Source organism: Puntigrus tetrazona, chromosome 1 (assembly GCF_018831695.1).
Source record: "Puntigrus tetrazona isolate hp1 chromosome 1, ASM1883169v1, whole genome shotgun sequence".
Classification (NCBI taxonomy): domain Eukaryota; kingdom Metazoa; phylum Chordata; class Actinopteri; order Cypriniformes; family Cyprinidae; genus Puntigrus; species Puntigrus tetrazona.
Window position 1 is genome coordinate 16,237,490 of NC_056699.1, and position 26,865 is coordinate 16,264,354.

The 26,865-nt window shown below is 35.7% G+C and overlaps 1 protein-coding gene across 2 annotated transcripts in view; it reads left to right on the top strand.

Annotated features, from left to right (window-relative positions):
• vps8 (VPS8 subunit of CORVET complex) overlaps nucleotides 1-26,865 on the top strand; it is an 89,935-nt gene that overhangs the window by 28,582 nt on the left and 34,488 nt on the right. For both annotated transcript variants that reach the window (XM_043237951.1, XM_043237958.1), the window contains 17 exons: nucleotides 2,168-2,390; nucleotides 2,473-2,562; nucleotides 3,519-3,570; nucleotides 4,370-4,412; nucleotides 4,493-4,565; nucleotides 6,281-6,400; nucleotides 6,532-6,603; nucleotides 7,837-7,956; nucleotides 8,355-8,411; nucleotides 8,497-8,579; nucleotides 9,591-9,675; nucleotides 9,751-9,849; nucleotides 11,303-11,392; nucleotides 12,274-12,320; nucleotides 19,362-19,512; nucleotides 21,730-21,819; nucleotides 26,602-26,784. In XM_043237951.1, the coding sequence (XP_043093886.1) occupies nucleotides 2,168-2,390; nucleotides 2,473-2,562; nucleotides 3,519-3,570; nucleotides 4,370-4,412; nucleotides 4,493-4,565; nucleotides 6,281-6,400; nucleotides 6,532-6,603; nucleotides 7,837-7,956; nucleotides 8,355-8,411; nucleotides 8,497-8,579; nucleotides 9,591-9,675; nucleotides 9,751-9,849; nucleotides 11,303-11,392; nucleotides 12,274-12,320; nucleotides 19,362-19,512; nucleotides 21,730-21,819; nucleotides 26,602-26,784 (1,678 nt within the window). The remainder of the gene's footprint in view (nucleotides 1-2,167; nucleotides 2,391-2,472; nucleotides 2,563-3,518; nucleotides 3,571-4,369; nucleotides 4,413-4,492; nucleotides 4,566-6,280; nucleotides 6,401-6,531; nucleotides 6,604-7,836; nucleotides 7,957-8,354; nucleotides 8,412-8,496; nucleotides 8,580-9,590; nucleotides 9,676-9,750; nucleotides 9,850-11,302; nucleotides 11,393-12,273; nucleotides 12,321-19,361; nucleotides 19,513-21,729; nucleotides 21,820-26,601; nucleotides 26,785-26,865) is intronic.

The following is a 26,865-nucleotide window of genomic DNA, read 5'->3' on the forward strand; positions in this document are numbered from 1 at the left end:
ATCACCTGCTCTGCACCGGAGGATTTGACAGGCTGTTCATGAAGACACAGGCTGATCCTTCACCAAAAATACACTACAAATCAAAAGTTTTTGAACAGTAAGATTTTATTAAAAGAATCTTCTGCTAACCAAGCCTTCATTTATTTGCTCCAAAGTAGAGCAAAAACAGTACAATTATTAAATATCTTTTACTATTTACTATTTTATTATTATTTTAAAATATAATTTATTCAAATTTTATTTAGCATCATTACTCCATTTACATTATTCTTCAGAAATTGCTGTATTACTCAAATTTTAAGCATATTGTTATTATTATTATTATTATTATTATTATTATTATTATTATTATTATGTTTTAAACAGCTGAGTAGATTCTTTTCCAATTTTAATGAATAGAAAGCATTTATTAAAAGCATCTTTGTTAAAATTATTTTTTTTTCTTTCCCTAAGATCTTAGTAAATAATGTTACAAACTATTTTTATTTCAGATGAATGCTGATCTTTGAATCTTTCTGTTCATCAAAGAATCTTTAAAAACTGCTTTTAATAATAATAATAATAATAATAATAATAATAATAGATGTGACTTGAACAGCAGGTCAGCATGACTTGACACTGAAGACTAATCTAATAAATCAGCTTTGGAATCACAGAAATAAATTACATTTAAAAATATATTCAAATTGTAAACAGTTATTTGAAATAACAGTAAAAATATTTCCAAATGTGACATTCATTCATAGATCTTGTACTCCTGCTTGTCCCACTGCCTAGAGTAGCTATCACGCTGTCTCCACGGAGACTTTAATCCCTGTCATCACTTCCTGTTTTCTGCTAGAGTCCTGTACCTCTCTCACACTTCAGGTGCTGGTGACACATCACTAACTGATAATCTCTTATCACAGTAGGTTTGTTTTTAAATGCACGTCCAGTTAGCAGTGATGTTTTTATGTGTTTGGTATTTGCTTGCAGCTTTTAATAATAATATTAATTATACAGACTTTGAATGGTTGTTGTTTTTGAATCGGATGTTAATTGTTAAATTTCATAATTCGGTGATATACAGAGGGAGAGTACTTTGAGATTTTATATTGCATTTTCAAATCCGTCACTAATGCATTATAGAGAAGGAAGTGTGTAGTTTGTATGTGCATTTTAAAGCTTCTTTGTTCGGTGTTTGTACTTTGATCAGGGAGCTCACCAGTAACATGTGACAGACCTCTGCGCTAGAAAGACTGCCTGCAGCCCATGTGCTTTATGCATAACATCTGACTTTGAATTATCTATATAAAAAGATCACTTTGTGCTTGTTTTTTTGAAAGTGACATTTTAATTAGTTTTTTTAATGCTTATAGAATAAGCATTAAATTTGGCATTTTTGGCTGTTTGGGTATTTGGATGGACCCATAGTCTTTACATGTTCACCCACTGTCTCATTGGCCTCGGTTATATGGAGGTATTTTTCCCATTCATTTTGTCAGTAGGTGTTTCAAAAGTAAACCGTTTTAAGACATGATCTCAGTGATGAATCACAGCACTAAAACCTTTAATTCTAAAAAAAAAAAAAATTGGTGAGGAGAACACTGGACAATGAATAACACATATAAGCTTTTGAAAAAATGTGGAGAAAACATAGTGAGCTGCTGTAGGAAAACTACATGACATGAGACACGGGAATGCTTTAAATAAAGAGCTTATAACATACTTCTAAGCATATAGTTAGGCATATTGCTTATTGTGCTTTTTATAGTTATCTGTAAAATGTAAAAATTAATGTGATTTAATGTGACAAAGTCTTGACAGCTTCACAGACTACACTGATGAGCAAATGACAGAGCGCTATAAGAGCATCCGTCTGAGAGCAGTATCTCTAAAAGGACAACTGTTTTAAGTCCAGATGATCATTTCCATATAAAGTTCTTTCAGTATGTTTGTGCACAGGAACAATGTTGTGTGTCAAATGTTTGTGCACAGGAACAACAAACAATACTTGGGGATATATATATATATATATATATATATATATATATATATATATATATATATATATATATATAGAAACACTACAGGTGCAGTCAACTTAATGAAACACACACACACACACAAAGCACACAGGCAATGTGATGACCCATCTAATTTCTAAAACAATCTCTCCTCTGCTCAGCGACCTGCTGTTTAACCAGATCTACCCTCGGCTGGTGGAGAACTCCGTGGCCAGGGGTGTGTTTCTGGAGAGTCTGGAGCCTTACATTCTGAGCGAGAGGATTGGTTGTCTGACTGCACCCGTCATGAGAGACCTCCTCAGCTATTTCCAGGACAATGGCATGATGGATAGCGTGGAGGGATGCCTGGTCCATATGGACATCACTAATCTGGACATACAACAGGTGTGTATGAGCAAACTTCATAGCAGCAGCTCTTCACCATCTGTACTGCTTAACTCGGCATCTGTCTACTGAACGTTTGTAGGTGGTGCAGATGTGCTGGGATAACCAGCTGTATGACGCCATGATCTACGTCTTCAACAGTGGCATGAACGACTACATCAGCCCCATGGAGGTATGATAGCGTGAAATCATCATAAGAAGTCATTCCCCCAAAACCTGTGTCAAACAAGCATGTCATATTTGAATTAACCCTCAGTGTAAAGCACATTGTACATTATCGTGTGTTGCTATGAATTATGGATTTCAACTAGATGGAATCATGGACTGAAGCTAAAATATCATACACTATAACCCCTTCTGCTCAAAATCTGGCTCTGACAACTAGCGTTGACTTGTTTAAACTGTAAATTGGGTCAAAAGCTGGGCAAAAGTCATGCATTCCGGCTTTCAATTTATTTTTTCATTCATGCGCTGATGGTATAATTGCCCCACAAAGCAGAAACCACTCAGTTGAACCTGGTAAGCCTTTAGGGACACATCAAGGGTTTGTGTGCACATTTTTGATCCACATGTGTGTTTTCCCTCATAAAGTGAGTTTTTTTTGCTGTGTGTTTCTCACTGTTAAGCTAGAAAAAGATGAAAGCCTTGTTGTCAGGGGATTTTTCTGAACCCCAGATGAAAGGCGACTGAGAAAGGGTTTCATTTGTTTCATGGCCAAAATGTCACACACACGCACACTGACCAAACACAACAGCACTTTGCTGTAGTGTGTGTGGTGCTGATTTACGTGACCGTGTCTTGCAGGTGCTGCTGTGAGACTAGTGCTGGAGATAGGACATCCTTAACACAATATTAGAAGCTCGGTATGAGAGAGCTAAAAGTCAAGATGAAATCAAAAGAGAGCATGAACAAACTTCCAGAGGGGATTTTTTTGGGGGGGATTACTGGCTCTCTCTGGTTTTTTTTTTTGCTTAATACTTTACATTCTTTTATTGGCTGGTTGTTAGAAAATAGCTAATTAGTTGTTACAATTGTGTATTATTGAAATTAGTTCTGTAAGTAATGTTCTTGTTTACAAATAATAACAAATAATACAAATGATCTGCTTCTGTTTGCTGTTTTTTTTAGAAACTCTTTCAGGCGATTGGTCTTCCTCTTCGTGAAGGAAAGCCTCTAACAGGTAGAACAGAGAACCAGCATAAAACAATACATGCAACATTAATCCAAATACTTCTATCCCAGAAAATGTCTGTTTTTTTTATCGTGCTTTTGTGTATGTATATGTATATCATCAAAAGAGAAGCTTTAAGGACTCCCTATAGTTTTCCATTAATATAACGTTTTAGTGGTTTAACATCTGAAAATGTAATTTAGACAACTTTAATTGTTTATATTACAATTTTACAGTTTAAATGTAATATAAACTTATTTTATAGTAAAATGTATGGTAACATTTTTTTTTTGTTTAGTATAAGTTGTATTTGTGTTTATTACAAATGAATAAATGTATAAGCAAATGTATTAACAAACAAATAAATTTTATTTATTGGTCACAGGATTTTGACCAAATTGTTAAACAAATTAAGCCCTACAAATACAACAAACCTAGATTGTTTTAAAAATTACACAATTTTTATTGTTTGTTCCTCCCAAATTGTGCGAGAAATCCTAGAAGATGCATACAAGTGTTTTTTTTTTTTTTTTTTTGTCTTTTAATTTTTTTTTTTTAAATTTAACTCAGAATTAAGAACTAAAACCAATAATTGAAACTTTCTTTTGCATGTTGACAGACTTAACATGAGAAGACAAGCAAATCTGCTTAATAACACTGTTATTAATAGATAATAAATAGATAAACAGTGAAAATGCCACAGATTTTTGACTGCTGAGGTAGAAAGGTTTTCATTCCCGAAATGCGGTCAGCTAATGCTAAACTAAAGTGCACATAATCACATTTTGCCATTTGTTTCCTTCCTCAGATGAGCATGTTGTGATGGGAAACAAACTGCTGGTGTACATCAGGTGAGGTGACTTTCTGCATAAGTACTGCACTCATACACAGTTGCGTACCATTACACACCTGTTTCCTTCTCCCCTGCCAGCTGTTGTTTGGCAGGACGGGCTTATCCGTTAGGTGACATTCCTGAAGATCTGGTCCCTCAGGTGAAAAACCAGGTAAGTAGTCTGATTAAACCCAGATTGCAGAGGACTTGTATTGTTTGGCTAGAAGTCACATACTCATGTTCCATACAGCTCAACACCGTAACGCCGTGTCTGTTTTGTTCGTACGGGTTTGTATGAGTCACACCACTCTTGCTCCCTCAGTTCTGTACAGCACGAGTGTGCGTGTTTAGTATTCTCTGCAGTTTGCGCTCAGCAGGGCTTTTAGGGGATTTTCTCTTTGTTGCCCATTCAAAGTGCTCAAGTGATTCATTCTTGGATGGACAACCTCCAGAGGAACTTAAATACGGACATGGATCTCACACACATCCTAAAGCTACTCTTACACTCACACACATTGAGTGCTGTCACACTCTATAGGTTTGAGTGAAAAGCATGAAAGACAGGGTTGTTTACTCCAATGATGTGTAGAGATGATCTGTACTGAAACAAGACAGAATGTTCTCGAATGAATCAAGGAGAGTGTGGAAGAATCCAGATTTCGTTTTTAAGATGGGCTGCCGAAAAAAATGGGAAATGTTCTGGTGTTTTCTGCCAGGACATTATCTATTGACATTATTATCTGTTTACCATGGAACGTGGACTGTTCAGGCAATCTGACCAGTCATAACACAGAATCTGCCATTTTGTCTGGCAAACATGTCCGTAGAGTATATTAACATAAGCCACGTTTCCATTCACCTGTTTTTATGCGCATTTTCGAATATCACATTAAAAAACGCTGGATGGAAATATCAAGATGCACATAAATTCTAAAAATGTGCATCATAAAAAATATACTATGATGCAAACACATTTATCGATTAAATTCATTTGTGCATTTAAAAAAAAAATTATTTAGTACTTACCTGGAAAAGACATGTAGTCCACATAAGAAAATAATAGTTTTTAGAAAAATAGATTTATAAAAATAACCCATTCAAAAGTTTACATCCCCTTGATTATTAATACTGTGTCGTTACCTGAAAGATCCACAGCTGTGTTTTTGCATGAACAAATGTAACAGTAAATTGTCTCATCAAGTGGCGTATCATCCTTTGGGCCCTAAGGGGTCATGTTCAAAGGGACACATGTGCACAGAGAGACTCCTGTTTCTCTTTGATCCTTCATTGCAATGGCACCCATCCACACATTCCCATCCAGTCACACACACATGGTGTCACATTTGCACGTCCAAATCTTTCCTGAAATAAAACCACCTCACACAACACTGGCGTTGCCAAGATGAGCCCCTCCAAATGATGTCCAATTACCCCTTTTTATGTGTGTGTGAATGGCAGATAATAGCTAATCTTTTGGTCTGTGCTGCTCAAACACACACACACACACACACACACTAGCAGGAAAGTGTACCACCTGGTCACCATGGCAACTAGTCAGCCCTGTACTGTACTCTGATGATAATGGGTTGAATTTTGATTTAGTTATTGTGTAGAGGGGTTGACCCACGAGCACATACCTGCGATAAATGAGATATATTCAAATATTACAGAGTTTTTACATGTATGCTATATATATATATATATATATATATATATATATATATATATATATATATATATATATATATATATATATATATTTTAGTTAATCAGTTATTATAGTTTTAAAACAATAACATTAAGTGTTCAATGACACCAAAGGTCATCTTAAAAAAAGAAAAAAATAAGTGCTATGCAATTTATATTGTATCTCTGAATGGGTTCCAGGTGTTTGAGTTTCTCATTCGTCTACACTCGGTGGAGGCTGCACAGGAAGAGGAAGTGTATCCATACATCCGAACTCTTCTGCACTTTGACACTCGAGAGTTCCTCAACGTCCTGGCGCTGGTGTGCATCAGCTAATCCATAAATCAGTGTGCACTAAAATCATCAGTGTTCTGCTAATGTGTTATACATGTAGAATGTAGTTCATCTGCCCTTTAATCAGATCTGAATATTAATATCTCCTTGCCTCACAGACATTTGAGGACTTCAAGAATGACAAACAGGCTCTGGAGTATCAGCAAAGGATTGTGGACATTTTACTGAAGGTGACAGAAACACAGTTCTCTCTGTCTTTTGCCTACACATCCCGTACACACACACACACACACACACACACACACACACACACACACAACTTTCCCTCCATCTGTGTAAAAAGCATTTGGCTCTGAAATCATCCTTCACTCTGTCACTGGAATGTAAATCGTGCGAATGGGATAATTTTATCTGCTGTAGAACCAACTGAGTCCTGCAGTCTTCCTCCCCCTCCTCATCACAGCTCATTCAAGAGCCTTCAGCAACTCAAATCAACATCCGCACACTCTCCCTTTCTCTCCATCTGTAATCATTTGCTCATTCATAAAACGCAGAGAGCACTACCCTGGCCTCCATGGTATCCCACATAACACCCCAGAATATCCAGCAGAACTAAAATGCTTATCACTCAGAAAGTTAAACACTCTTTACCATATTTGAATCTGTTCCACAGAATTCAACAATTACAAAAAAGTAGGAAAATGCTTCTTTCAGAAGTTCTGCTTAGATTCATTTTCCATAAAGTTCCAATATCCCTTGATTATAGAAAGCATTTTTGTTTCTGAGGTAAGATAATATCACAAACAAACAAAAAAAAAAATAAGATACATACCATTTACAGTTGTTGTTTTTTTTGCTAAATATATAGTAATGCTAAAAATACAAAACCTATAGCTAAGAATTACTATACATGAGTAATGCTTATTTTTAAGCATTTTAAGTATAAGTAGTAGTTATAAGTATCAATCGTACATTTACATTTACATTTACATTTAGTCATTTTGCAGACGCTTTTATCCAAAGCGACTTACAATTGAGAGTACACAATAAAAATCCGTAAGTCATTTAGAAACTCAAATGTTCACTGCAGATATTACTGCATTGTCTTATGATTTAATATTGCACCACTAATCTCAATCCTAAAGTAAAATCTCTAAATCCTAAATCGCAGAATAAAAATTTTCTTTTGGACAAGTCCGTCAGTCAGATCTCTCTCTCTCTGCACCAATTCCAATGCCAGAGGCTTTTGTGCTCTTTTTGCATCAGTTGATTAGATTTTAAATTAAAATTGCTTATTTATTTGAAAACAAATAACTGCAATGACAAGTGACTCATTCAATTAAATTTGACCTTTTAAATAAAGACTGAAGTGTAAAACTGTTCAAAAAAAACCCAAAACATTGTTAACTCTGTGTACCTAATGTATTAGACTAATGAATTCCCTGTGTGTGTACACTTTTCAGGTTATGGTGGATAATTCTGACTTCACCCCGTCTCAGGTCGGCTGTCTTTTCACCTTCCTGGCAAGACAACTTGCCAAACCTGATAACACCCTCTTTGTTAACCGGAAGCTGTTTGACCAGGTGACGTGTGACTGTCTGCTTCTTTCACAGTACATTTGTCAGTCCCTCACCTTTTTCATTTGCACTATGCTGTCATTTTTTTGATTCCAGCTATAATGGTTAAAGCAAGAATGTATTTCTAAGAAGGTGTTAGTGCTGGAAAAGACAATTAGCAGCTTCTGTAAAAATAGCTCTCCCGCATTAGAAGCGTTATGCTTGTTTTTCCTGCATGTTCAGGATTTTGCACCCCGTGTTGGGGCCTGTTCGTCATTAGATTTCATCAATTTAAAACCAGTTCTGCTGCCGACAGGCAAGCTGACAGTTATGATTTTAGAATTATTTAGCCTTTTCTATATGATAAGATGTGTTGTTAAAGTGTCTTTTGTCTGTTGCTCATTTATTTATATTTTTTTTTGCAGGTTTTAGAGTTTTTATGTAGTCCAGACGATGACTCTAGGCATACAGAAAGACAGCAGGTAGGAACACAACAATCTTCTTGAAACAGCTGAATTTGTGAAAAACACTGATTTGCTGTCATTGATTGATCCTCACGCGTGTCAGGTTCTGCTGGAGCTGCTGCAGGTTGGTGGTGTGGTCCAGTTTGATGAGGGGCGTCTCCTTGACCTCGCAGAGAAGGCAGAATTGTAAGATATCAGAACAGATTTGCTTTAGTCTTTAAACTTCACAGTCCAAACAACATTTATTTTTTGAGCAATAAGATCATCTATCCTAAACAGTACAACGTTCATAGATCCAGTATATGATTTGAGGAGACTAATTCTAGCGATTATCGTCAGTTTGATTACGAAGATTATTTTGAACCTGAGCTGACCTAGACAACGACGTCTCTGCATTCAGTAATGAAATGCCTTTAGCTGAAAATTGAGCGTTTAATCTTGGAATTATATATTACTGATACTCTATTCTTCAATTTGATACTGTTCAGTGCCTTTACACAATATGTATGTTAAAAGCGCTATATAAATAAAGGTGATTAATACATTTATTCATTGTCTGAAAATGGGGCTGATAAAATAGATTTGCCTTGTAGAGTCAGCTTATATATATATATATATATATATATATATATATATATATATATATATATATATATATATATATATATATATATATATATATATATATATATATAAGCTATATATATATATATATATATATATATATATATATATATATATATATATATATATATATATATTGTTGAGATGATACACACACACACACACACACACACACACACACATCTATATATATAGTATAGATGTGTGTGTGTGTATCATGGTTGTAAAATAAATACATTTTGTTTTGTAGTATTTGTCCTTGTATTACAGTAAAACAGTGTTGAAAATGACCTTTATGGATGAAGGGATTAAAATGTGATTAATGTAGAACAAAAATAAAGCAATGGTCCAAAAAATAGTTGCATGGTAAATACTTAGAAAACATGGTGATCCACTCTAAGCAAGACTTCAAAAGCCAGAAGGTTAAATCAATGCTAAATCTAACAACTTCTGTTGAATGCATTATATTGATTTTCTCAAGGTGAAGACATTGAGGATCTGCTGAAGAGCAAGCCTCTTTGTTGTTATTATTACGTACTGGTCAGTGTTGTTGTTTTGTTTTCATTCCTTTAGTTACCAGATCTGTGAGTTTATGTATGACAAAAAGAACCTTTACGACAAAATTGTTGACTGCTACCTGAAAGACCCTTTGAGAAAGGTATTCCTCAGTTTCACTCTTTTCTGTTCTGTCACTTCTGTTATTCCTGTACTAAATCTTTATCTCGAACTCCAGGAGGAGCTCTTCAACTACATCCATAACATCCTGTCCATGCCAGGCTACAGCTCAGAGGAGAAACAGTTGGTGTGGGTCAAAGCCCTTCAGCACATCAAGGTGAGTCAAACAAGGCTTCAAATGCTTTGTCCCCTAGAGCACACTCCAGGTAGAGAGAGCTCTGGCTTCAGAAAGCTAATTTCAGACCCTAATCTCATCAGACCCTTCTCTCTCTCATCTTGTTCAGTCAATGGTCTTTGTCCAAATGACTTGCTCTGATTGTTAAAATAGAGAGCTCTAAAAAATCAGTCAATGCCACTGCATTATCTGTGACTGCCTTTCAGTGTAGCCTGGGTTTTAGTCACAAACATTTGCTGTGTAATCCTCAAATTATCCACCTTCATGTTGTGGTTCACGCGTCTTTTTGCTTTTTGAATTTTTTGATACATTGATATTTAGAATAAAATTGTTAATAACGTTACACTGTAAACACTTATTGGGCTGAAGCAACTTCGGTTTATATAGAAAAATAGAAAATCCAATGTGAAATCAAAAAGGATCCTTCTGGCTTTTGATGAATGTTTACTTATTCTCCTCTCAAGCTCAATCATTCTGTATTAAAAGTTCATTTCTGTAAGTAAGCATTACAATATTATCTCAGTAAGTCATATTATTGGGAGATGATAACAGATGATTACTGGGAGTGACGGCTGATATTTATACCATTTTATTGTCTATAAAATGTTATTGTATGTACTGATTATAAAGCTCTTATTCATTCAAATTACAATCAGCAGAATTTTAATCGTAATGTTTGGTCATATAAAAATGTCAGCATCTGCAAAAAATTGCATTTTTTTTGTAATAAATATCAGCATTTACACCATTTTTCTCAGTTTGTGTAAAATGTCATAATCCATAATCTCGCTTTATGAAACAATATGAGCTATATATGTTTTTATTGTTTAAGTCTCACCGTGCCTGCATATTTGACCCAAAGTACAGCAAAACAGTAAAATTGTGAAATATTTTTAACATTTAAAATGACTCTTTTACTCCATGTCACATAATCCCTCAGAAACGCGGGTAGTTGACATATCAATATGTCCTATATAGTGACTGCAAAAGATAAATCTATGCTATTCTTAAATCTAAGAATCTTCTACATTTGTGCTATGTCGCACCATAGGACACCGTCCAATTTTTATTTGTCAACTACCCACGTCCTAATCATCACTTTCGATGAATTTAAATCATAAATAAAAGTATTAAGTTCTATAATCTCTCTTCTATTGTTTTCTAAATAATAATAATAATAGTTTCCTGACCATTAAATCAGCATGTTAAAATGATATCTGAAGGATAATGTGACACTAAAGACTGGAGTAATGATGCTGAAAATTCAGCTTTGAAATCACAGGAATAAATAATATTTATGCTGATGAAGCATCAAAATATTATGCCAACGATATCATTTGAGAGATGTTTTTTTTTTTACTGCTAAGAAGATCTAGTGCTCTGGTGGATTGTCTGATGTTATGAAAGCTAATTGTTATGCTTTTCTCTGTTGCAGGATCTGGTCAGCATTAACTCAGCTAAGACGGCAGAGCTAGTTGCAGTGCACTTTGCAGACAGGTTGCAGTCTATCATCACATCTCTGCAGGTATGCCGCATTGCCGTATGTCAGTGCTCTCTCTCTCTCTCTCTCTCTCTCTGTTGACTTGATGCTGGCTTGACACACGCTCTTTATCTTCCAAAAGGCCGGACTGTTAAGAAAAGCGTTTCTAAAGGACCCTGTCGGTGTTTGATTCTCCTTTTTTTTTTTTTTTTTTTTTTTGTTCGTGTAAATGTATGTGTTGCATTGTCTGGGGCTCCTATTCACTCATCTTAAGATAGCGTCAGTGAAAATGCGCGAGAAGGAAGAGGCCCCCCTGAGGCCCACGCTCGCGTGTGTGTATCAGTAAATGGATTAGGCTCTATCTGCAGTGCTGTGTGTAATTGGGTTTGCGTTATCTCTCGCACACTGTCAGAAAGGTGCTAATTGAAAAGCCTGCTTGTGCAAACATATGTGCCGATGAGAAGAAGATACGAGGGAAACGGGGGGGAAAAAATAAACAAGCGTTAAGGGATTTTTTTTTTTCCCGCAGTCAAAGACTAGTTTGAGAATAACGTTAATGCTGTTTTAATGATGTGTAGTTCATTAAAGCGCTGAGAATTTGGTAAATGAACGATGATAAGAACACTATTGGAGAATTTTACTAGCACAAGACAGGCCCGTAACATGGGTTTAACCATTTTATGTCAATGGAGATGAAAATGGTGTTCTGCTTACAAACGTACAGTTGTCTCAAATAAAGTTTAAGTGATGGAAAAGGAAATTGCCGGGCAGGGTATCTGGCTCTAGTATTCGAGCAAGTGAACCAGAATTGCAATGCATTGCAGTACGTTGCGGTTTGACAGATGTGGTCAATGTTATCATTTCACATGACTGCGGTCTGTTTGAAAGTGAACTACATTTTGATGTTGAACTCTCTGTGTCTGTAGGACGACTATTTGGTGTTCCAGTTTCTGAAGTGCCTCCTGAACCCCAGGTAATAATAGCAGCACCTTCTGCAACACTCTCTTTTTGCAGTTTTGTTTCATTTTACGTGCCTGCTGTCTGTGTTGTGCTGTTTTTATAATGGTGTGATGGTGTGCAGTTAACGTTTCACACCTCATAGATCTCTCTCTGGGGCAGAGAAACACTATTACTTTTTACCATTCATTCACTTTTTGTTTCCTCGCCATCCACGCTAAACCTTTAAAAAGGCAGGTCAGCTGTAAATCCTGGCCTAGAAAAAATGTACACTAACAAAAATTGTGAATAATCATTTGAAATATTTTATATATATATTTGAAATAAGAGTTTCTGCATGTTAAAACTGCATTTATTGAATTAAAAATGCAGTCAAAAAAATAATGTTTTTCTATTTTAAAACTTAATTTGTGTGATGCAAAGCTGAATTTTCAGTCTTCAGTGTCACAAGTAATCATTGTGATATGTTGCTCAAATATTATAAATTATTATGAGTTCTCCATAATGATTCTTCTTCTTATCAGTAGAGTTTATGCTGCTTAATATTTTTCTGGATTTTTTTTTTTTGCATTCTTTGATAAAAATAAAGAAAAATAGGTTTCTGTTTGAACTTGTTGCATTAAAGTATTAATATTATTTTGATTTTTGGTTGTTTTTTGTTTTTGGTTGTTTTGTTTGGTTGTTGAAAATTCAGCTTCATGCATCATGTATTAACAGTATTTCATTATAGAGTATTTTAAAACTTGGATTTTTAAGTTGTAATAATATTTTACAATATGACTATCTTTACTAAATTTTAGTTAAAAAAGCAGCCTTGATAAACAGAAGAAAAAACATTATACCATAATTATACATATCATAATTATACCAGACTTTGAGCTTTGTCTTCACATTAGTTAATGAGACACAAATAAAACTGGACTGTGATGGATTTAGAAGTAGAGACCATTCAGTATATTTAGTGCGTGTGTGTAATATTCAGTGTTGGGTCAGTTAATACTCAAACAATATTTAATTAGTTACTAATTACATCTTTAATATTGGATTTAAATTAAGTAATTTAGTTACTAAATAAGGAACTTATTCAATAATTATACGCATGCATTTATCTAGTATTTAATAGGATGCATCTTAAAATTCGTATAAACCTTAAAGCATAGACAATAGAAATTATACTCTTCATTAAATTTCATAAACATTTTTATAAAAAATCTTAAGAAAATAGCTTAAGAAAATGCTAAACAATACATTTGAGTTTGGCAAGATATTCATGAAAAGCAAATCTATTAGTTTGTATGCAGGTAAAGGCATTTGCGTGTATGTGACTGCATATAACGAGCCCAGATACTGGAAAGACAGTACCTCGCTTTAGTTTCATACAGATTGCACATTCAGAGAATATTAGTTTTGATTTTAATTTGTCCACTTAAAAGTACACACTTCAAGCTTTCGAATACAACTGTACCTTGCTTTCATATGGGTTGCATTTTTCTAGATTCGATTGATTTTAGTCTTCTCTATGTGGTTTCTCTGTGAATCAGGAAAAGCTGAAAGTGCGCAAAGGCGTTCAGCTTCATTTTTACACTTCAATTTTAGATATCAGATTCAATATTTTATTTTAGAAGTGTTAAAATTATTTGCAGTATGTAACGCAAGTACTTTATAAGTAACTAGGTGTAAATTACCTAAAACCTATTTAACAGTACTTTACTTTTTCAGTAAATAAGTTTTAGTCTGAACAGAGGAACAGGGCCGATACGCCTCACAGTAAAGACACTGCACCTAAGTTTTCTCTAAATATGCAATCGATACATTGCGGCTTGCTGTCTAACTAAGTAGACCTGCTCTGTCTGTTTTTTCATTAATATTAATAAGCTCATGTAAAAGCATTTATTAGTGAGCAGATGCAGTCCTCGGTCTAAATAACAGCCTTCTCTGTCACCATCTATCTCTATCTTAACCATTGTTCCTTCTTCTCTTTTGTCATATGACCTCCCCCCACACATACATTTATCTAGTATTTGCTTCACTTGTGTCCTGTATATTATCCTGTAGTCCATTACGCCCATCCCCCACATTTTAGTTTGTGTCTTTCTTCTGCTGCCCGTGGCAAACAGGACTCAAGGATTAAGATCAGTATCTGTAGTGAGTTTTGTACACGCTGCTGTTGACAGCCTGTAGTTATAAAACAGAGAGGAGGACAGTCTGTCAGTACAGCGCTCTTTACACAGCTGAATTGTGGATATCACGCCAGTGAGAAAACCCATTTGACCAAATTAGTTTTTATCTGAAGAAAAATAAATGCGGTCTCCCGGCTTTTCTGTTTGACAGCAACCTTTGTAGAAAAATCCCATAACCATGGTTTTGGAATGCATGATAAATTGCTACCACATCATGAATCGATCAATATCAGATTATTTTTTTTTTTAAACTTGTACATCATTTTTCATGTTTATTCACGTACACCATTAAGTCGACCTTTTTTCCATCGCTTTAACTCTTAAGTTGAATCTTCCCACGCAGTGACATAGACACGTGGGGGAGTGTGCAAACGAGTCGTTTTAAGAAGGCGTGGTCAAGCCTTAACTTTTATATAGAATATCTCTTTAGCCTTTGCAAATTTAGGGGTCTTATCTATGCGCTACCAGCTCGTAACACATAATTCGATAATTCAGACCCAGCCCCTATCAGCTGATTCCTACTGTCAAGCGCTCAATTGGCTAATCTCAAACAGGGCGTCTTACTTAAACACAGCTTTGTTCAGCCTGCTTTGCTGGTTCCCCTGCATGCCGATTAGCAACCCACCTCCTCCCCTTCTCCTCTATTTTGTTTTCCTCTCTCTTTTTGAGTGTAACTTAAACAGTGTCACTCTGTTGTCATTGTTGCCAGCTCTGTTCAGGGGTTTTGTGCTGCTTTAAAATTGGAAGGCTACCCCTGAAGCCGCAGCAGTTTTCTTGTCTTGGCTTTCATGGAGCAGGAAATTCAGAACCGAGCTATACGGCCAATTTAGATCTTTACAGCACGCCAGTGAATGTTGATTTAAAGTCTTTCATTGTCTTTTGACTCAAGAGGTCTCGGACTGAAATTCTTTTTTTGGCTACTAAAATCTATTTAGTTTTCACAGTTTTTTAAATCACTTTTAATTTGAAAACATCTCTTTTTAATGTAGAATTTTTAGGAAGAGTTTAGGGTAACACTTTAGAAAATGACCAGTTCTCAGTATTAACTTGCTTATTAGTATGCCTATAACATATTGGTTGTTTATTAGTACATAAATATGACATATTTTGCTTTATGTTCTTATTATATTCTACATCCCTAATTCTGCCTAATTCCTAAACTTAACAACTACCTTATTAACTGATAATAAGCAGCACTTAGGAGTTTATTCAGGCAAAAGTTGCAGTTAATGATTTGTTAATAGCAAGAATTGAACCTTTAATGTAACTCAGTTTGGAAAATTTGAATATTAACTAGCTGCTTATTAACATGCATATTACATCATATTGGCTGTATATTAATACTTGTAAAAGCACGTGTTAATGCTTTATTTTACATGGCCATCAATATATTTGCTGGACATTTAGTCTACTTAAACCCCTTTCTTAAAATCAGTTAAAAGCATTTATATTTGCCTCCATTTCTGAGTGCAATGCCAACATCTCAACCAATGGGGAAAAAAAGTTTCCACCCAAATTTTTGATTTCATTGTACTTCTGTTTCATAATACAGGTGAAAATATCTGTCATTCATTCTGTTTCACTGCAACTTTAACTTGAAAACCCACGCAGAACACCTTTACCATTTGCGTTTCTTACGTTATTACTGAAAATGTACCAAAAAAATATCTATATTTGGATGGTTACACATTCACCTCGGCCCAGATTCCCAGTTGTTTTAGTTTCAGACACAGTCACACATCAGTGCTTGCTCATTTCCACGTCATGGCAGACCCTCAGAGCTACAACGCTGCTTTTGCTGTAGCTGACCTGCGGTGCCCTTTATGGGACACATGGCACCTCAGGGCCAAAACTCATCTATGGAAGAACATCTGAATTTACTCCGATGTCCTTCCCGTGTGACTGCTGTCTCCTCTCTGGCCAAGCCTCAAAGCACGTTTCACCTCACCATCTTTCTGTCCTCAGCAACCTCCTCTCTCAATTTGTCACCGAGCTCTTGTTTGTCTTGGACTACGTAGTAGAGTTCATTTAGGATAGTTTATATAAATAAAAACCTCCTTGTAGTCTACAGACTTCACTGTAAAAATAGTCTGTGACTATACCTTCTGGCAGAAACTTTAACACTTTCAGGAGTGCTTGCATAAGCTGAGCCGCTTTTTGCTTAAGATTTACATCCTCTTGGCAATGAAACTAATTCAACAGAGCCTTAGAAATATGACTTCTGAAAAGTCGGTTGAATCATTGAGAATCATTAAGACAAAATGTGAACGATTTGCATTTTAAATCAAAATACAATCATAAATGAGAAAATAATAGGCCAGCATTTGTGTAAAAAAAAAATGCATTCATTATCCAGACTTTTTTTTTTTTTTTCCCTTTGGCAATTCACAAATATGTATGATATTCTGTATATTAGTATACATGGATAAATTAGCTATGACTAATGTACTTTACCAGCCATAAGAGGTGTAGTTCTTTGACAGAAATATTCAGTTTGTTAAATTACATGGTCATGGTCAGTGACACATCTTAATTATTAAAATATTGTTTACTTAACCTTATATAATTCCATAAATTGTAGATTTTTGGTTCTATGAAATAAAAATAAATGTATCAATATATTTCATACTCAAGCTTAATAATAAAAGTAAAAAAATATGGTTTAGACACAATTAACTTGCACTGTAAGGGCACAAGTTAGTTGCTTATTAGCATGCATATTACTAGAATATTAGATATTTATTTTTGCTAAGCACATATTAATCCAGGGTTGAGGTGGGGGTTGGTGTTTTATTGGGGATGCGTGGTCAGTGGACATATATGCACACAAGCAATGTTTAAAGTTTGCGCAAGGCTTAATGCCGGTCAGAACAATTTCTCCTCGCAGGTGTCCGACCATAATAACCTCTTCCACTTACTGATATCAGAAACACCTTCTCTTCACGACTGAAGTATCCCAGTGTGTTTGAAGTATCACAGTTCTGTTCATAACATATATTAAAAGAAAATACGAAATAAAATAATTCAAATTCTCTAATAACGGTGAATGTCTTAAAAAAGTGAAAGTGAAAGTAAAAACTGATGGCGTTTTCTGCATTTGATGACTTGCGCATTAATGACACATATTCAGACAAAGAGAAACGAATCTCCAAATTAATATGCGGTATAAAACTGTTTTATTTTGCTTAAAATAAGCTGTCCTTGAGTTTCATAGATGACTATAGGCCTATAATTATACACTATAGTTTGTCTGTTATGCGGTGATTCTCAAATTAGTTGTAAGAATAAGTTAATAATGAAAGTAACCAAATAATGATAGCCAGAATGTAAAAGGACTACATAAATTGAAATGCAAAGTACTCTTATAAAATGACAATATTGAATGATTTTGACGGATATCTCTGGCTATTGTCCATACGTGAACATCAGCTTTCATCACACCTCATTGTTTTATCGCGCTGTGTGCCCATCCGCTATGCCACAGTTAGCAAACTGTTACCTGTTCTGTATGTACAAGTATGTATAAAGCCACTCAGAGTAAAATTTTAGTAATTTTAATAAATGGCGTAACTTTACTCCTATATTTAGACTTAAAAATAAGAGTGATTCAAAAACGTTCCTAAGTGTTAAGACTAGGTCTCCACTCCTAAGTTGTTTAAGAGAGCTGGAGAGGTATCCTAACCTAGTTAAGAGTAACAAGATGGTAACAAAGAGGAAGAGACAAACACTTCCCAGCGAAGATGTGACGTATTGGAGCTATGGAGTTCATAAAATGATACAAACTTAATCGTTATAGTAGTCAGTTTTATTAAATTTTTTTGTAAAATACAGCCCGTACTCTTAGCCTAAGACTTCTCTCTATTCCTTAGTAAACGTTTGTCTCAGCAGCTTTGTGAATAGATTTCAATAGAAAAACTTACTGCTATTTAGGAGAACTCCTAGTGGGAATAAAAATGTTTTGTGAATACAGGCGCTGTTCTTTAGTATTTAAAAGCAAACCACATTTAGATAAGAACACAACTGCCAGAGAACATGTATATATCAGTATTCTGCATTATTTTGTTGTAATTCAACTGTGCACTTTCAGAATCCATCATTTTTATGTTCTGTATGATTTTGACCACTTCATATACTTCATATCATCATTATTGTCATATGCCTCATAGTTTTATGACAGAGCCTTTCCAGAGTAGAATAGTAGGTCTCACGTGTGATGAGGATGTGCTCTCTCACACATACCACATGCTGCAGGAGCTGATCGTGGCTGATTGGGCTTTGATTTGAGAGCCTAGCTATGATTGAGGTCTGAGGAAACCACTCTACATGATAAATTGATTGAGAGAGAAAGAGAACAAGGGTTGGGGGGTTGGAGGGTCTGACGCATGACGCATGATTTCCATTTGGAGCTCTGTGAAAAGGGATTTCTTTTCCTCGGGAGAGGCAGACAGTCTTAGGAGTTAATGGCGTGGCATTAAAACATTTTTATATGACAGTATTTATTGTTTGTTAGTGCACTGTGAGCTAACATGAACTAGTCGGTTGAGTTTTCATGCTTAAATTTTAAGGTCTATTTGTCCTTGGTTTTGGTCTGGATGTTGATCATTTCCCAGGCACATTTAAGCCGATGGTCTTAAACATCAGTAAACAGAATTTGACTTTGAAGGACTTTTGAAGGAATGCCTTGAGCGGGTTGCTCTCATGAGCTGGGTGTAGTAAGTCTGCAGACTAATGCTCACAGCTATAGTTTGATGATTCACAAAATCATGATGTTTATTTAAAAAAAGTAACAGCTTTTTTCTGATAGTGGTTTGTGATGGTTTCCTCTTGTCTAGATTCATTTCACATTATTTATTCATTTATTTGTTTTTCTGTAACAGCTCTAGAGAGGGTCTGAATCCTCAGACAGCCTTGAAGTTGAGTCCAGATCTTCACGAGCTCTTAGTGGACCTACTGTGCCAGTTCAGTCCTCAGCAGGTGATCTCCTTCCTTAAGACCTCTCAGGACTACCGACTGGAGGAGGCCATTCAGGTATAAATCAATGAACCTCAAACACACATATTGACTGGTGCTGCCTTCGTATAAGCATCTGCATTCTGTGGCATTAAAAGCTCTACAAATCACCTTCTCTTTGTATGTTTCTATCCGTCAGTCCATTTTTTATTTTAAAATTTGAGATAATTTGCTGATGCTTTTAGCTACCAAAAAACATTTCTTTCAGCTCCATGTATCATATTTCACAGCATTCCACAAAAATCTGAAAGAGTCTGATTTGGCCGCTCCTAATGTTCCTGCTATCCCTCTGATAGATTTGTTTTGTTTTTGTTTTTGAAGCCTAACTTTTGTCTCACTTTTTTTATGATTTAGATTCACATTAACGGTGTCGCAAATACCACACTTAGAATCAACTCCTGTCTTTTAGCTGCTTAACTGATGTACAAATAATGACGGATTAGCCCATGTCTGTCAAAGAAATAGCTTTTGAAACAATTGTACAGAGGTGCGTTTTAGTCAACAGCTAAAACATTTAAAAACTAGACCTCTGTCCAAATATATATGGACCTAACTGTAATATAGTTGGGCCTTTTGCTTACTGTTTGTGCACGTTTTTTAAATCCATAATTGAACTCATTGACATGACTTGTCTTGAATTTGAGAATGCAAGTACAGAATGATGCATCTGGCATTCAGTTCCTAACCTTGCTGTGTTTTTTTGTTGTTGACCGATGTTTTGTATGTTATTGAGAAGTTCAAAAGGGTTTTGTCAGCATATACATACTTTGCATACGTGCTCAGACGCATTGCACTTGCTGACTGTTTATTTTGCACACATTGTCCGTGTTGTTTTCGAGTTCATTAAAGAAATTCTACGATTCAGCTTAATTGTGCCTGGAAATATATGCTAAACACAAATTGCATGATGCATGCGGATCGGCTCTTTAAAAATGTAAAAAGTAAACATATGCCTGGTTATAACACTCCTCTGCAAAAAAAAAAAAAAAAAAAAAAAAGTTAATTATATTGTATATTTTAAAGGGCTCCTATAGTAAAGCTTGCAAATATCTGGGAATAAAATACAATAAAGTTATTTGAAAAAAGGGAAAGGCGTGAAATGTAATAAAATGCTAAAAGTCACAAAAATGTCATGGAATTTTATATAATGAATGTAAATTTTTCAGTTTTTTCCTCTGCCTGGAGTCTGTCAATTTAATTCTCTTCAGCTAAAATATTATATTTTCAGAACATTTCAGCTGTTTTTGACAATGTAATAAAGGGTGAGAACCTTCAGTTTGAGTAGCGTGATGCTAATTGCCGCAGACAGATAGCCTAGTTTGTGAATAAGGCGTTATATATAATGAGCCTAATTTACATAAAAGGAAGTTATGTTTACGCTGAAAGTGAAAGATTGAGAATGACTTCAGTACTCGTGGTGCTTTTTGGTGCGATTTCAACGCATTTAGCATCTCGGTAAACTGGATTGCAGGCTATTAGTAAATATAACACAGTTTTTATACTGAAACGCAGATGATTACTGGATTCACTTCTCATACTACGGGTTTGACATAGCAAGCCGACGATTAGGAGACCACACACCGTCTAATCAATCAACATGAGACCACTGATAGAGCATGTAAAGGTTGCCAATCTGATGTAATTAGAGTGCGGGGTTGACAGGCTCAGGCAGAAAGATGCCTGGAGGAAGGAAGGAGTGAATGAATAATAGAGGGAGGGGAGATATCTGCTGTGCTGAAGCTCTGAGACAGACAGACGGGCAGAAGAGAGAATCAATACTGTTACAGAGGAAGAGTGGCACCTGCTAAATATTTGAACAGACACCTCGCGCACACGCATGCATATACAGCAGCTCTAAAGTTCTGCCATCTTGCCTTATTCTTGATTCACTGCTCTTTGTGTATGTTCCCACTATCTAGATCCATCTGCTTGCTGCTGTGTTTCTGTCAGTCTCTATTGTCTTTTTTTTTTCCCCCCTCTCTCTCTCTCTCTCCGAGCTCACTCTCAGCTTCCCCGTTTTTGCATTCATGGATTCAACTGTATTCATGGATGTTAGTTTCGGGATGTGTTTGAATGTTTCATTATGGAAATGGTCTCTCACAGACAAACAGCCTCTCGGTTTGATCCAGCGTGTTCATCCAGTGGGCGGCTTGGAGTGGATCATTTGTCTTGATGATCTTGACAATTCGACTGCAACACAATTGACAGGCGTATCTCTGTCTTGTCTAATCACAGATCACAGAGAAACACAAGCTGCATGAGGCCACAGCCTACCTGCTGGAGAAGAAGGGAGATGTACAGGGAGCTTTTCAAGTGCTGCTACAGGTCTGAGCACACACAAGTCTGCAGAAGATTCAGAAACACGGCGTGCTCGCTTGAAACGCTTATTGGCTGCTTTAAAGGCGTAGTTCACAAAAAAAAAAAAAAAATGAAATCCATAATGTACCCTCAAGTCATAGTTGGCAGATTATTTTGCTCGTTTTAAGCAAAATACTCACTTAATTTTGACTTGCTTTTCAGATTCTATGAAATGTCTAGAAAGTCTTTCTTGAGAATTTTTTGGATATTTTAATTGGAAACAAGACACACAACTCCACATGGCTCAGGGGATGTAAATAAATGCCTTCATTCATTCAATAAATCTTAACTTAACAAATCTCAAAGCCATTCACTGCTTGGCAGATCCATATATTTTTAAAAATATACCTCTATTATGTATTATTACATAATAGAGGTATATACTATATATATATATATATATATGTATATATATACCCATGTATATATTACATACATGGGTTTCTAAACTAGCCCAATCGTATAAAACTGTCCTGATATTATAATAACAAATACTAATTTATAATATAAACTGCGATTGGTTATTACTTTTAAGCAACTGCTCCTCCACCATCAGCCTACATTTCAGTCACATTCAGCATCTGGCTCATATTGTGACTTGGGAGCCTTTTGATATGTTACACTCAAAACTTTTTCATTTTCATCATCTTCAGAATCACTCATTTGTTCACCCACAGCTTTGTCATCAGATCCACCATTAAATTATGCTAATATTTGATTACGAACTTGCTCTGCAGTCACTGAGCCATGTCAAGATTTGCTGATGATACTTCAGTATGCTCTTTAATGTCTGTGGTAATTTTTATGAGTGTCGCTGTTTATCAAACATCACTACGTTGAGATTACATGCACTGGGTTGCTGTATATAAATACACACGCACACAATTTTGTATTGTTTCTCTTGTCGTGTTGTTGATAAAGAATAGGTCGAGGAACATTAAGAAGGTGGAGGTGTAATTAATGGCGTCCGAAGGTATAGTTATTAAATTTAGGGCTTTTGAGATGCCCACAGGTGATGCGAGTAAGAACTAACATATCCTTTGCTGTGACTGAAACAATGGAGTCCCCCAAGACTGTAAGCTTATTCCCACTTCTCTTGCCTTTATTAGTCCATGAGTGTTTTATCAGACATGGCTGCAAAGTTAAACTAGTCACTGGTCTGATCCTACACGGAGGAGCTGCTTAATAGAAGTTGAAGATGAAACCCAGGCAGAGTATGGTGATAGGACTTTGACCTGTATCTTGACAGTGCAGCTCTCTCTGGACCAGTACTGCCAAGGAAGTGATTGCAGGTTGTAGAAAACTCCAGACTGGTGGCCTAACATTGATGGAAACTTGACTCGAGAGGGTCAGCAGTTTCTGAGAATAACCATCACGGAGAAGTTTACCTGATCTTGTGACACCAGCGCTGTGGTCAGAATAGCATGTCAGCGTATTTTCTGTACAAATGAGAGAAGTTTGGCATGCCATCACATCCTGGTCAGCATCTGTAAGTGTATGTGTCCTGACTTGGCATATCAGAGCGTGGTGTGGGAACTGCACTGTCCTAAAGTACAAAGTGCGAGGGAGAGTGGTCCAGTCAGCAGATCTTATTACAAGCACTTAAACATCAAGGACAGGATGTTTACAAATAGATGCTTAATAAAGACCAGGACTGCCTTCGCTTTATATCACGGAAATAGAATTTCACTGATGCTGTCTGGCAGATGTTATCAGAGCGTCTACTTAAAAAGCACCAAAATACTTTGTAACAGATTTTAGCCCCATGTAGTCACCATTCACTGGGAATGACCATGTCGTATGATCTTATATTAATAAGAATCGCTACTTCGGGGACTGCATACTTTGCTAGGACTGCTCTCGCTTCGTAGTAACATGCATTATTTGTGAGATGGACCAATCTAATCCGCTTTTTGCTCTAGAATGCGCATCTTGTTGGAGTAACCAGGTAAACGGTTTGTCTGAAGTAAATGTAAAAGAAAGGACAAAGCAAATTAAAAATATTTTATGTGTGAAATATTTCACCTTTAGGTAAAAAACCGTTGCTTGATTTAATTTTTACAATTAATTTCAAAATAAATGTTTAGTTGAACACAATTTAGTTGGCTTGGGTCAATTTATGTTCAACGTAATTACATTTGTCAACTAAATGTTATTAATATGGGACCCAATAGTTATTTAAGCATTTACTGGAGTGTAATTTGTGATTTAACAAGCAGCTGTGTTAATCTTTACACATAACCTATATATTGAACAAAAAGGAGAAGATCCTCTAAATGTCCAAGATAACTTAACATTAGCAATGTCTTTGTGTTTACTGAAAAACACATAAAACAATATTTCATCTCTAACATTCTTTCCTATTGCAGTCCCTTCCAAAGCATGCATTCAGTGTATTGAAATGACTGGATGTCTTCTTTTTGTTATACATCATCTTTCAGTTCAACTGATTTAAAAAAAAAAAGCATTTATCTTACTAATGTAAAGCGTTACAAAGGCAGAGTCTGCAAAAAAAAAATATATATATTGTACAGAATAGATTTACTCATGTTCAGAAGTGTTAAAATGAACTAGGAGCACTGTAGTCTTTTTGGATCCAAATTAGACAAAAAAACCCCGCTAAATACACATCTGAACTTTTTACATTTTTAAATGAGAACATACTGAGCTGCCAGCCTTTTTTATTATTCTATTTCGAAGACTCTCAGTTCAACATGTTGCTTTTTAAATAATTATTTGAAAAAAAAGAACACAGTTAATCATATGCTCTGGCCCCTGTCTCATGCATATATTCCATAATGAACTATTTTATTAATGTCAGAGCGAGTCAAGCAAAACATTAGTAAGCAGATGTTCTTTCAGGGCATGTTTTTGCATTTAAAAACAGCTGTAATGTAGCAGCATTTAATAGAATGTCAGCGAGTTTGGGCTTTTTCAAAGTCAAATGTCAAAACTGGCAATCATGACTAAAGATGCTGAAAAGTGAGATGTGACATAACTACATGAATGAATATATACCTTGGACTTACAGACTTTTTTGCACTGTGTGGATTATAGATCACCAGCTTACACAAAATATATTCAAAGGTTTGGGCTCAGTAAGAAAATGAGCTCACACTTTATTTTAAGGTCTAATTCTAACTATTAACAGACCTTTAAATATGACTTTTGCCTCAATAAACTTCTAATTTGCTGCTTGTTGATAGTTAGTAAGGTAGTCGTTAAGTTTAGGTATTGTGATTAGGGATGTAGAATACGGGGAAGCAGAATATATGTTTTATTAATACTAATAAACATCCAATATGTGATTAATGGGCTTGCTGATAAGCAACTAGTTCATAGTGAGAGTTAGTCACTATACTAAAGTTTTACCTAAATTAATACTTTATCTTGTAATGACAGCATAGACTTACATTGTGTGTTTACATCGCTTGGAAATAAATGCAACTTTAATTTTTGATTAAATCAAAAAACTAAATCAAATCGCAGTTTCCATAAAAATATGAAAAACAACTCATTTTATTTTGATGGCCTCATTCTGTTGACAATAAGTAACTTCGTACCTACATGCCATCTAACTTATAGTTTGATAAATGTTCAATGTAATGTATATAACGAAACTCATTTGAAGCACGCAACACGAACCATTTATCCACTCGGCTCGGAGCAAGCTCAGAGCAGCCGTGTTCGGTGATGAATCTCGGTCAGATCCGGTGAGAAGCGCTTGCATTCAGAGAACAACACTAATGAATCAGTGACTTAAACTAGTTTAAAGATGGATTAAACAACACTGACAAACAGGAGAAACCATACAATCAGAAGGCTTTTCACTCTACAAATTATAGTTTACACTATGTATTTTAAAATATTATTAATATAGAAATGAATTGTTTTGCAATGTAATTACAGTATTTTTGTGATTTAAGCTATAGCATGTGTGCATTAATACTAAATGTTTTTTATACAGATACCTTTAAACCATATAGTTGTATTTCTGCCATGGCAGTGATGTGTGCTATATATGTTTTAATCATTTTCGTCATTTACCTTTATGCTACTTTGTGAAACCAATGGTTAATACTTTTTTTTTTTTTTTTTTTTTTTACAGATGAGACTGAATTTGATAACATACAATATAGTTATAACATGCAGAAACTAAGAAATACATTTTTCTATTAAGATATATTTAAGGAAAATTAAACATCTTTGACTTTGGAGCATAAATCTGGCTTTAACCTTTTTAGAAATAAAGATCTGATTTTCTTAATTGCTATTCATTTAGTTCTGAACTGCTCAAAGACACTTGCATGTTCGCTATGTGTGTTGCAGAAACGTGGCTTTTGCTGCTCTGACTGCACTCGCTAAGCACAATTACCCTACATGCTAGCTTTCATTCCTCATGTGTGTTTTGTCGAATTAACATTTCAGCATCAGGCTAAAATGTATGCCCATGTAAGTCACTTCCTGAAAAAGCGTGCACCCGAATTTGCGTTCACAAAATAATTCAAATTCAGACCGCCAGGCATACTTGGGTTCAGCGCCGTATACGTTTTGCATGGCAGCTTTTACGTGACCGTGTTTTTATGAGAACCGTGCCTTGTTTTGAGTTAAAACACCGGTGTGAAAGCGCCGTCAGGAATGGCCTGCTCATTTAGATGGTGTTTCAGAGAACAGTGTCTTAAATATCCCTGGTGAGACAGAAAGGGCAGGTGGAAATGCGCTATCGATCTGTTGATTTCTACTTCTCAGACCCTGAAAGGCAAACTCCACAAACTTGCCCTGGAAGGCTCAGAGGCACACAAGCCCGGTGGTGAGGAGGAGGAGTCAGGTGATGAAGTGCCGAGTCCGTTACAAAGAGTGGAGGAAGCTCTGCATGACATCATTGCTTTGTGTCAGAGGAGCTCCAGCGGTCTCAACCAGCAGCAGAGAGAGGTGTGTGTGTGTGTGTGTGTGTGTGTGCGTGTGTGTGCGTGTGTGCGTGTGTGTGTGTGTGTGTGTGTGTGTGCGTGCGTG